The sequence below is a fragment of the Macadamia integrifolia genome, chromosome 5 (assembly GCF_013358625.1).
Source record: "Macadamia integrifolia cultivar HAES 741 chromosome 5, SCU_Mint_v3, whole genome shotgun sequence".
NCBI lineage: Eukaryota > Viridiplantae > Streptophyta > Magnoliopsida > Proteales > Proteaceae > Macadamia > Macadamia integrifolia.
In genome coordinates, this window is record NC_056561.1 from 10,194,617 (window position 1) to 10,206,394 (window position 11,778).

The window sequence follows — 11,778 nt, forward strand, 5'->3', positions numbered from 1 at the left end:
ATTTTTGTTGCAGATTGATAACATAACAATGTCCTCCAGGTTCTTTTACTTGAATCTGGCAAAAGTAAGAGGTGGTGTGCAGATGTACTAAATGATTAAAGGGGTGCATCAATAAGGGGAAAAAGAATATGAGGCCATTACCAATAGTTGCAACCTAGCAGTTCGTAGGCTCCTCTTCAATTCTTAATCGCCCAATTCTCCAACACCTGACATTTTCAATATCCAACGGTTGTTGAAGTTATTGGAATTCAAACCCATTTAAAGTTTTTAACCCTTAAAATGCCTCAAACTTCCACAAGCGTTGGATTTTGAAATATACAGGTGTCGCGTGCAAAGAGAGAATTGGACAAGAATTGGGCGATTAAGAATTGGAGAGGAGCTGGATCCCCGTTTAACCGACCCAATACCATTTGGGGAAACCTACAGGGTTTTCTGATCATACATTTCAGCGGCTGAGACAACCAAACTGTTATCAACATTAACTCAAACCATTTTCATCAGAAAACAATAGTTTCAACCATTTCAGCTGGCTGGCATGATGAATCAAATCCCTGTTATATCAAAACCATGCTGTTAATTTGTGAGGGAGAATCACTAATATGCAATCCACACGTACAACCACATTTAACAATTCTTTCTTGATAAACCTAAAAGATTTTCAGAAGCCTAATTATCCCATTTAAGATTTGATACTCTCTCACTTCTACAATCTAACAGAAATTTAATTTCACAACTGACTTTTCCCCATCTTTTTTCAGTTCATCCATTTATAGAATTTAGAACAGTTGACCGATCAGATTATATCTCTAAAAGCCACATACAATAATTTGATGTGTATAGTCAATTCTGTCTCATTCACTCCATATTTTCAATTAAGTGATGGTAATATTACTACCAAAAGCTGCAACGGCAATGAGAATATGCAACTTAACAATACTAGTGGTCCACCCATATCTACCCCATCCCACCCCCACCCCCACCACAAAAAAAACAAAAAAAGTGCTGTCAAAAATGGGCAACTGTTGGAATAAACTGATATTCACTCAATTGTCTTAGTTCCCTAATTCAATTGCTACAGTTCAACTAGCTGTTTTTCTCAGCTGCAGCTGCTGCTGCAGATGCTGCTTTGTCCAACCCCAGCTTTTGTAATTCATTCGTGAACCCATTAAAATCATCTTGGCTGATTTTATATGTTGTGTGTGCAGCGCTGGGGAACGATCTGTTGGTTACCTCTTCCTTGTATTGTGAAAGAGCTTTGTTGATGGCCTCACCAATGTGGCCAAACTGCTTACAAAACTTTGGGGTGACCTGCCAAAAGTAAAGTGAACCGCCAAGTAGTGAGTAAAAGTTACTTGAAAATTGAAATATATGAGAAGACAAAAAACAGAGGTGACAATTGATAGACTGACCTTTGCATGGTGAGGGTGTTGCATCATGCCCAATAGATCATGATAAACAAGCACCTGTGTCAAGATTTGAACCCATTAAGAGAAACTAAAATTAATCCTCTACCCCACCTTAAGATCAGAAAATAAAGAAGAGAATCAGTGCTAGAGAACTTGGATGCCATATCATTACCCTTCTATCTATGAATAGCAACATACAAGGACAAATTTAAAGTATGAAGTCACTTAAATAGGAAGAATTCGGGATGTAGCATGTAAAGATGGAATTTGATAACATCAAACCAAAGGATTCAAGCACAGATGTTCCCTGTTTATTCCCAATGCTTCATTGAGTATATCATCCATTACCCAGTAGATATTGCACAAGAAAATTTTCATTTTCCTAACACCACACAATCCTAAAGTGTTTTTTTTTTTCCCAGAGGAACAGTCTCAAGATCTAATCCTTCCTACTCATGTCACAATGAAACACTGGTTTCCCTAGTAAACAAGAAATGTTGACTACCACTTGGAGCTTGTCGATGTGGCCTTACATTGTTTCTTTCCTCTACTTATGTTTGCACTGGTAACACTGGATTGTCCTCATGGAGGAACGCATCGTTTGGCCGTGAAAGTCTAACCAAGCAGGTGAAAATGCCCACTGCCCGTGTAACTACATCATTTAGAAAAGCAGATAAACATTTCTAAGGCATTGGTGTGTGCAACGAAAGAAAGAAACAGAGAACCACCAAACCTGCCCACTGCAGAAAGGTCCAGCCCCAATGCCAATGGTGGGAATTCGAAGTACAGAAGTAGCAGCTGCGGCAACAGGTGCAGGAACGCATTCCAGAACAACCGAAAAGCATCCAACTTCCTGCAAAGCAAGCGCTGCCTCCACAACCTGCACAAATTAATCAGCTTATCAAATTAGGTGAAAAAAAAAAAAAACAGAGGTTAAAAGGTAGAATCAGCAAAAGGAGAGACCTTGATGGCACTGGCGACATTTCTCCCTTGAGGTCTAAATCCCCCAAGAACACTAATTGCTTGAGGAGTAAGCCCAACATGGCCCATAACAGCAATTCCTGCTTCAACAATGGCCTTTGCAGCTGCTATCCTGGAAGGAACACCTCCTTCTAATTTAATTGCATCCATGCTCCCTTCCTTGAGCACCCTAACTGCTGTGTCAATGGCCTGAACATAATTGCCACCAAGCAGTGACCGACCGTAAACCAAAATGCAACAAATTAGGCTCCGTAACACCTGAATTCAGAAGTAACCATAAGAGAATCTATCTTCTTTGCTTGTGATTATCGTTACTATTACCTGCTGAGAGCTGGACTCGTAAGTGCCAAAGGGGAGGTCACCAACGAGAAGGGGGCGTTTTGCACCACGAGCAACAGCACGGCAGTGGACGAGCATCTCATCAAGGGTGATGGGAAGGGTCGTATCGTGGCCATGGACTACCATGGAAGCTGAGTCTCCAACAAGGCAAATATCAATGCCGACTTCATCAACATGGACCGCTGATGGGTAGTCATAAGCCGTTACCATAGTAATTGGTTCAGACCTTCGGTGTTTCTGCCTCAGGTGGGTTAGGGTGACTCGGTGGTCAGGGTTTTGAGGCTTAGGTCCACCATAAACTGAATTCTCAGGGACATTGCTCATCCATCTCAAACAGGAAGGCAGATAAGCAGCTCTGGAGAAGACTTTTGAAGAAGCAGCTTTCAAAAGAATGGAGGAGAGCACCATGTTCTAGAGTGGAGAGGTTGAAGAGGGAGACTGAAAGATGTAGGTTGGGACCTTGGGTTGAGTGCACAATGAGGTACGCGTTTCAGCTCTGCTTTCTACAACCTAATTAAGTTAAATAGCCTTTCTTTGAATGGAGTTGGACAGCTTCCATTCAATGAATGAGATGTTAACTACCTAGCAGTTAGTAACAAACAACAACCCAGTTCAGTAGAATAGCTTTCCACAATGAATGAAAAAATGATAATTATAATAAGAAGAGCCATACCAATATTCATAATCATAAATACAACTAGAAAGCAGTGATAATAACAATATTGTTCAGGGACACTCCAGGTTCAAATATATAGGTTTGTGTCCCACTATATTAGGAATGGCCTTGCTACCTAACCTGTGGGACCAGACAACTAGAATCATAATCATCATCATCATCAACATCTAAGAGATAGAGAGAAGAAAACTTGCATGATAACTTATAACTAAGAAAATCATTAAAAAAAGAGAAAGATAAATGCTGAAATTGGCAAGGAAGGCGCATTTGGTTCTTGAGAGTCCATTGACAGATTGACTTCATTCAGAAGCATTTCTAACAGGGAAAATTTCAAATTTTCAGTAGAGAAAATTTATCACTCAATTAGAATTTAGAATAGTGCCTTCCGTCCCCCAACAGAAAACTTGATACCGATACATTATTTCTGGGAAAAGAATTCTCCATATTTCAGCTAGAATTGTTGTGGATGAAAAATAAAAGTCTACTTATAACTTATTTAATTTTTGAACCATTTGCCTAAGGAGACATGAAAGATCTAATTTCAAGTCCAAAACCACTCCAAGTGTGATATAGATGTCTAATTAGGAGTAATACATTTGGTTCCATTGCATGTGAATAAGCCGATTAACCATTTGCAAAGATATGGGTACACAACCAAATGAGCTTATTTAATTTCTTTTTTCCCCAATTGACTGCATTACCACAAGTTGGTTATAGAAGGAGAGAAATATCATTGTATTCCATGTATTTACATTGTTGCAGCTCTTTTGGATTTGCTTCATGATATTTGCTTTTACCTCAGAGAGTTTCCAAGTAAATTTTGGTGTTGATGTTTTTCTTATTTTCAGTTTTTTTATTCTGCCTCCATGCTTGCATAATTTCCTGTCTTCATTGCACTTTGGTTGGTTTGGCATTGATTGGCCAGGCAATAATCTCACGCTCCATGGGAAAAAAAATTCTAGAATCCAGTAGTAATGTATGGTCAAATTGGCAGCAGAACTTTTGTTTGTGGCAGCTAGGATATTCTTTAATTCATACACAAATGCACTTGTTTAGAAGTCAAGCACCTTCCTTGGCTTTACAACCAATATGACCAATGTTTCTGCTATATTTGATCAACTTTAATCTAACCACATGATTGATACTTGGCAAATCAACACCAAATGAACAAAACCACAACTATGAATGCAAATTATGCAAGTATAAAGGTGAAATAATAATCTGAAAATAGACAAACACCACAACATCACAACATAGATTTATGAAGATATAGGGTTACCTCAATAAAACTTTAACAAACCCTTTTTTAAGAGAAAATCCAAACAAGAACCCTGCAAACCACACTTAGTCTATCTCTCCCCCCTCCCCCTTTTTTTCTTTCTAAAAGGGACATAGGGTGAGGCGATCACTCACTCCTTTGATATTTCTTTTATGCTTACTCTACTGTTTGCAGAGACCACAGCACTGTCCCTCTCATCTCAACAAACTTCTCAAATAGCCTTTCTTTTGTAGTTAGGCATTTTATTCGCTCATCCCACTCCTCTAGTTCAAGCAGTTCAAGATTAAAGCTAGCTTAGTGATTCGATTTCCGGCTAAAGCCTGCCTCCCCTTCATCCCTTGCTTCTTTGAAAGTGCTTTCCATTGAGTGAAGGCAGCGTAAGTGCATTGGTCACATAGGCTTGAAAGTACCTGCTCGTGTCCTATGCAATCAATTGACAATGTGCACCCCATTGGGCTGGACCACCCCCAAAGCTAATCCCAACAGAAGACACCTTTGGATCACCACTAAATTAGTCATAGGGATTTCTCCTTGTTGCATTCTCAACCTAAACCTCAATAAAACCTTCAATTACTAATGACAAAGAAATACATGCAAAGAATAAGAAGAAGATTGAATTCTTCTTCATATGGTAGCTTGGCTGCCAAAACATTATTATTGAAGCTATCATCTCTGAGAGAATTGGATTGACCATAGATAATCTCTAACACCTTTCGGTCTTTTCAATAAGGAAATTCAATATGCCAGACCCATATATGATGCTCACAAGGTGGGTAACATTCTCATTGACTCAAGTACTCAACATCCTCATTAAATACTTACTGATCACAATCCAGCAAAAAACAGTATTGGTTCTTCATCTGGATTCCAATCACAGAAAGAATTAACAAAGAGTGATTCATAGCACCCCTCCCTCCGCACTCCTTCTCCTATGAAGTTTCCCTTCCTATTGTATCTAGCTCAATCGAACAATTGATGGAAAAATAAACAAACAAATAAATCAAAAAGGGTATTTTCTGCAAACTAAACCAAGAAGGGAGAAGACCCTCTGCTGCCATTGTTGGTGTACGGTGTCTTGTATTCTGTCACAGTTTAATCCAAGGAGTACTGGTGCAGCACCTCGACAGGCAGAACGGCTGTCCCGCTAGCCGGTCAGCGGGTCGTGGGGGTTGCAAGGGGGGGCAGGAGGCCCCCCTGCATAGCAGGGGATGTAAGGGGGCGCAGCCCCCCACTCGAATTTTTTATTTGAGGGCAATTGTGTACTTTTCGGATTAGGGTTTTTTCGCTATATATTTATAGTGAGGGTTTCTTTCTCTGTAATGCAAGCAATACTGAGAGGTGCGAGGGACGAGCACTGTAACCCTGTTCTCCATTGATAGTGAAGTAGGATCTCATCTCACCGGGGACGTAGGCAACCTTGCCGAACCTCGTAAATCTATGTGCATTGTTTGTTCTGTTTTTCCATTATGTTCTGCATCGTTTTAGGGTTGCATTTCTAAAAATTGGTATAAGAGCTCTATGTTTCCGTTTTCTAGGGTTTACTATCACAATGGCAGTGAATGAATCGAATGTCAAGTATGATATCGAGCGGTTCAATGGGAAGATCAATTTCACTCTCTGGCATCAAAGGATGAAGGATCTTCTGATACAACATGGTTTGGCGAAAACGTTGTTGGGGAAGTATAAGAAACCTGCAAAAATTACTGACGAAGATTGGAAGGAAATGGAGGAAAAGGCGATAAGTACTATTCGATTGAATCTTTCTGATGATGCCCTACAATATATTGTGGGTATCGAATCTGCACCGCAGTTATGGGCGAAACTTGAAAGCATCTACATGACAAAGTCCTTAACAAACAAGTTGTTCGTGAAAAAGGAATTGTATTCTCTACAGATGGAGGAAGGTACGGATCTATTAGAGCATGTTAACATGTTCAATCAGATCGTAAGTAAACTCGTAAACCTGAAGGTGGATAAAGACAAGGCGTTACTATTGCTGTCATCGCTCCCAGAATCATATGATCACCTGGTAAAAATTCTCTTGTACAGGAAGGAGACCCTTGAGATGGATGAAGTAGCGGCTGCCCTCATGTCCAATGATACAAAGAAGAAGGCCAGTAGTACGAAATCTCAATGAGGTCTTTTCGGAGGTGACAAGGAGCAGGAAAGAGGGAGATCAAATCAGAAGGGATCTGGGAAGAGTTGATCGAAATAAAAAAGGATAAAGACAAAGGTCTCTTGTTATTATTACAAGAAAGAAGGCCATCTGAAGAGAGAGTGCTTGAAGAGGAAGGCGTACTTGAAGAAGAGAGGTGTAAATAAGGCATCTGAGGAAGCTAGCGTCACAGACAGTTCAGATGAAGATGTAATCTCTATATCATCAGGTAAGAATCAACCTTTTGATTCTTGGATTTTAGATTCTGGATGTTTATATCATATGTGTCCACATAAGGATTGGTTTGATACATATCAACCATATAATGATGGGACAGTCCTAATGGGGAATGATGCTGTATGTAAGACCATTGGGATAGGCACTATTAAAATCAAGATGTTCGATGGGATAATAAAAACTTTAGCAGATGTGAGACATGTACCAGAATTAAGGAAAAACTTAGTATCTTTGGGGGCACTTGACACAAATGGCTGTAAGTACATAGCAGAAGGTGGAGTTCTCAAAGTTATTAAGGGTGTCATGGTTGTCATGAAAGGACAGCTAACTGGAAACCAATACAGACTCATAGGGAGCACAGTTACAGGTGGAGCATCTATGACTACAGATGCAGGATTTGATACAGATGATACATATCTATGGCATATGCGGTTAGGACATATGGGAGAAAGAGGATTGATAGAGCTTCATAAAAGAAAACTGTTAAAGGGAGTGAAAACTTGTAAATTGAACTTTTGCAAGTATTGTGTGTCCGGGAAACAGTGTAAGGTTAGTTTTAAAACTACAAAACATAAGAGTAAAGGGGTGTTTGATTATGTACACAGCGATGTATGGGTCCTTCAACAACAAAATCTAAAGGTGGGGCAGAATACTTCATGACCTTTGTTGATGATTACTCAAGAAAAGTCTGGATCTACTTCATGAAGCATAAAAGTGAGGTGTTCACTAAATTTAAGGAATGGAAGGCTGAGGTAGAAAGGAAGACAGGAAATAAAATTAAGTACTTGAGAACAGATAATGGAGGGGAGTACACGTACAAGCCGTTTCTAGAATTATGTAAAGCTGAAGGGATTACACGTCACTTCATGGTTCCAAAGACACCACAGCAAAATGGTGTAGCTGGAAGGATGAACAGAACACTTCTAGAAAGAGCTCATAGTATGAGGCTGAATGCAGGGTTGAGCAAGAGATTTTGGCAAAAGCAGTGAATATGGCATGTTTCCTCATCAACAGGTCTCCATAAAAAACGATTGATTGTAAAATTCCCGAAGAGGTATGGACAGGAAAACCAGTAGATTATTCTATTCTAAAAATATTTGGTTGTCCAGCCTATGCACATGTTGAGAGTGAGCAGCGTTCCAATTTAGACTCAAAGTCTAAGTAGTGCATCTTTCTTGGTTTTAAGAAAGGCGTAAAGAGATTTAAGTTATGGGATCTAAGTTCACAGAAAGTTATGGTTAGCAGGGACGTTGTGCTTGATGAGTCTCATATGGTGAAGTCAAAATGCAATTCACAAACAGTTGGTAAAAATAAAGAAGGTTCTACTGTGCAGGTGGAGTTAGGTGAATAAAAAACAATAAGAGAAAATGAGTCATCCAGTGACTTACTAGGACAACAGGAAGCAGTAGAAGTTCCCTATACTGTAGCAAAAGGTAAAGAGAAACGTACTCACAAAGCACCTGAGAGATACGAGTTTGAGGACATGGTTGCCTATGCCCTCACTGTAGGTACAGGTGATCCATCTTCCTACCATGATATTTTGAATGATGCACAGCATGATAAATGGATGGAAGCTATGATGGAGGAAATGAAGTCTTTGCAGAAGAACAAGACTTGGGAAATTGTGGAAAAACCTAAGGGAAGAAAAATCATTAGGTGTAAATGGGTCTTTCGTAAGAAAGAGCAGCATCCGAGAAGGAGCGTGAAAAGTATAAGGCCAGACTTGTAGCCAAGGACTATGCATAGAAGGAGGGGATAGACTATAAATGAAATATTCTCTCCAGTGGTGAAACCCTAGACTACAAATAAAATATTCTCTCCAGTGGTGAAACACACTTCAATCAGGGTACTACTTGCTTTGGTGATCATGTATGATTTGGAGCTTGAACAACTTAATGTGAAGACTGCATTTCTTCATGGTGACATGGAGGAACAGATGTACATGAAGCAGCCTGAAGGTTTCAAGATGCAGGGAAAGGAAGATCATGTTTATCTACTTAAGAGGTCGCTTTATGGTCTTAAGCAATCTCCTAGGCAGTGGTACAAGTGCTTTGATTCCCACATAATGAAGATTGACTACACAAGAAGTGAGTATGATAGTTGTGTTTAATAGAAAGTGTCAAGTGATAATTCCATTATTTTGTTGATGCTTTATGTTGATGATATGCTCATTGCTGCAAAGAACAAACATGATATAGTCTCTTTGAAGTCTTTGTTGAGTGCTGAATTTGAGATGAAGGATCTTGGTACGGCTAAGAAGATCCTTGACATGGAAATCCTTAGAGATAGAAATGCAGGTAAACTTTAGGTAACTCAAAAGAGGTGTATTGAAAAGGTGCTAGAGTGTTTCAATATGGAAAAGGCTAAGCCGGTTAGCACTCCGTTAGATAGTCACTTCAAGTTATTTGAAAGAAAATGCCCTACAACATATGAGGAGGTGGAGCAGATGTCTCAGGTCCCTTATGCTAGCACAGTTGGGAGTCTCATGTATGCTATGGTTTGTAGCAGGCCGGATTTGTCTCATGCAGTCAGTGTTGTTAGTAGATACATGAGTAATCCAGGGAAGGAGCATTGGAATGCAATTACATGGATCTTCAGATATTTGAGCAAAACTAAAGATATAGGTGTTATATTCAGTGGCAAGGGAAGTTCTATAGAATTGGCAGGTTATATTGATTCCGACTATGCTGGTGATTTAGACAAGAGGAGTAGGGTATGTATTTACATTAGCTGGTGGACCTATATCATGGAGGGCGATGCTTCAGTTTACAATTGCATCGTCCACTACAGAGGCAGAGTACATAACGGTAGTTGAGGCTACCAAAAAAGGAGTCTGGTTGGCTGGACTAGTTCGTGAGTTGGGTTTGAAGCAAAAAAGTACAGTGTTACATTATGACAGTCAGAGTGCCATACATCTTGCAAAGAATCAGGTGTTTCATGCAAGGACAAAGCATATTGATGTGAGATTTCACAAGATCAGAGAGCTTGTGTCAGAGGGCAGTATTCACTTGAGAAAAATTCATACAGATCTCAATCCTGCAGATATATTTACCAAGCCAGTTACTACAGAGAAGTACGAGTCCTGATTGGACTTGATTAATATTACTCACTGTTGAAGATGAGGGACGCACCAGACAAATGCGGGTTTGTACCTCTGATGAGGTATGGGGATGAAGACGTCTACAGGTTGTCTTTACAGGAGGCTCGACAAAATTCAAATAAAGGTGGAGATTGTCGGTGTACGATGCCTTGTATTCCGTCACAGTTTAATCCAGAGAGTAATGGTACAACACCTCGACAGGCAGGACAACGGTCCCGCTAGCCGGTTAGCGGGCCGTGGGGGTTGCAAGGGGGCAGGAGGCCCCCTACATAGCAGTGGGTGTAGGGGGCGCAGGCCTCCCTGCTAGAATTTTTTATTTGAGGGCAATTGCGTACTTTTCAGATTGGTTTTTTCGCTATATATTTATAGTGAGTGTTTCTTTCTTTATAATGCAAGCAATACTGAGAGGTGTAAGGGACGGACGCTGTAACCCTGTTCTGCATTGATAGTGAAGCAAGATCTCATCTCACCGGGGACGTAGGCAACCTTGCCGAACCTCGTAAATCTGTGTGCATTGTTTGTTCTGTTTTTCCATTATCTTCTGCATTCTACAGCCATTTACATTGTGAACTCTACATGAAAAATCACGCTATACCCTCGGTAAAGAAGCACAAATCAAAGTGGCAGAGAAGCATCTACGCGAGAAATGGGTAACATATGAAAGTGAGAAGGAAGCAAAACGCAAGAAAAATTCATGGCTGGAACACCTGTTCTGAGCTTGGAGAAAAGTATTCTCTAAATTCAAAAATCTAAGCAAATCTCAGTACATCGTTGTCCATTGTAACATGAACAAATCCAGGAAGAAGCGGAAACATATGTATATATATATATATATAGAGAGAGAGAGAGAAAGAGAGAGAGAGAGAGAGAGAGAAAGAGAGAGACCTGTAACTGCTGAAGCGGAAGGTCCAAAGTTTTGGAGTGGCGATTTCGGTGCTGTGTGAATCTGAATCCCGGTGAGAGTAGAGCCCTGGCCCTCCACACCCAGAAAAGAAGGCAAAATCTATCTGCCGCAATTTCCACGTGACAAAAAGATACGATAAAAGACTTTATATGCCCTGACTTAACGAATATGTGTCAGGTTAGTCGGGGGCATTCCGCGTAATTTTCTCAGAACTCGAAAGACAAAAATACCCTACATCGCACCCTTTATGCTTATGTTTTTTTTTCTGTAGCAGCCGCCCTCTTTATGCTAACGAAGGGAGAATTTTAACTTCAGATGTCGAAGCATAAAAAGGCAGAAATGAACAATCCACGCAGTAGAGATGTGACAAATCAGAAACAGGGTTGAAGTTGGGAATGGTGTTTAGAGAGAGAGGGAGAGATTTAGGGAGAGAGAGAGAGAGAGAGGATAAAAAGTGTCGAGGCTTTAGGGTTTGTACGTTTTGTCTTTACCAGAAAAAGAGTCTGTGCTTTGTAGTATCTTTCAGCTTTCAACCTTCATGAGTAAACTTTACAGCCTACGACGAGGTGCAGAGAAGTCCTACAGACACCACCGACCCTTTTGGTGTGGATGAAGGGTAATAAGGCAAAAAAAATTGATTTTTAATAACAGATAGGGGTATTTTTGTCTGATTGGGGCTAATTCAGATTGAGATTGAATCG

General features: G+C 40.2%; 1 protein-coding gene across 4 annotated transcripts; it reads right to left on the reverse strand.

Annotated features, from left to right (window-relative positions):
• Nucleotides 1-801: 801 nt before the first annotated feature.
• LOC122078639 (3-methyl-2-oxobutanoate hydroxymethyltransferase 1, mitochondrial-like) lies at nucleotides 802-11,674 on the reverse strand. Of its 4 annotated transcripts, none has more exons than XM_042644714.1 (7): nucleotides 11,059-11,669; nucleotides 3,400-3,522; nucleotides 2,709-3,308; nucleotides 2,370-2,576; nucleotides 2,140-2,286; nucleotides 1,410-1,463; nucleotides 802-1,308 (listed from the first exon to the last, which is right to left on the reverse strand). In XM_042644714.1, the coding sequence occupies exons 3-7, from the start codon at nucleotides 3,132-3,134 to the stop codon at nucleotides 1,084-1,086; spliced, it is 1,059 nt and encodes a 352-aa protein (XP_042500648.1). In that variant the 5' UTR covers nucleotides 3,135-3,308; nucleotides 3,400-3,522; nucleotides 11,059-11,669; the 3' UTR covers nucleotides 802-1,083. The 4 variants fall into 4 exon arrangements, 3 of the variants coding, with proteins under 3 accessions (XP_042500648.1, XP_042500649.1, XP_042500647.1); XR_006140136.1 differs by lacking the exon at nucleotides 3,400-3,522 and adding an exon at nucleotides 1,940-2,058 and having other exon boundaries at nucleotides 1,221-1,308; nucleotides 11,059-11,674; XM_042644715.1 differs by lacking the exon at nucleotides 3,400-3,522 and having other exon boundaries at nucleotides 2,709-3,304.
• Nucleotides 11,675-11,778: the final 104 nt, after the last annotated feature.

What these genes read in the sequence shown, in the direction of transcription:
- LOC122078639 (XM_042644715.1), bottom strand. Translation starts at nt 3,134, where the DNA reads ATGGTGCTCTCCTCCATTCTTTTGAAAGCTGCTTCTTCAAAAGTCTTC. An exon ending in ACGAGTCCAGCTCTCAGCAG is followed by an intron (nt 2,577 to 2,708) that starts GTAATAGTAACG and finishes AATTATGTTCAG; the next exon opens with GCCATTGACACAGCAGTTAG. An exon ending in ATGTCGCCAGTGCCATCAAG is followed by an intron (nt 2,287 to 2,369) that starts GTCTCTCCTTTT and finishes TAATTTGTGCAG; the next exon opens with GTTGTGGAGGCAGCGCTTGC.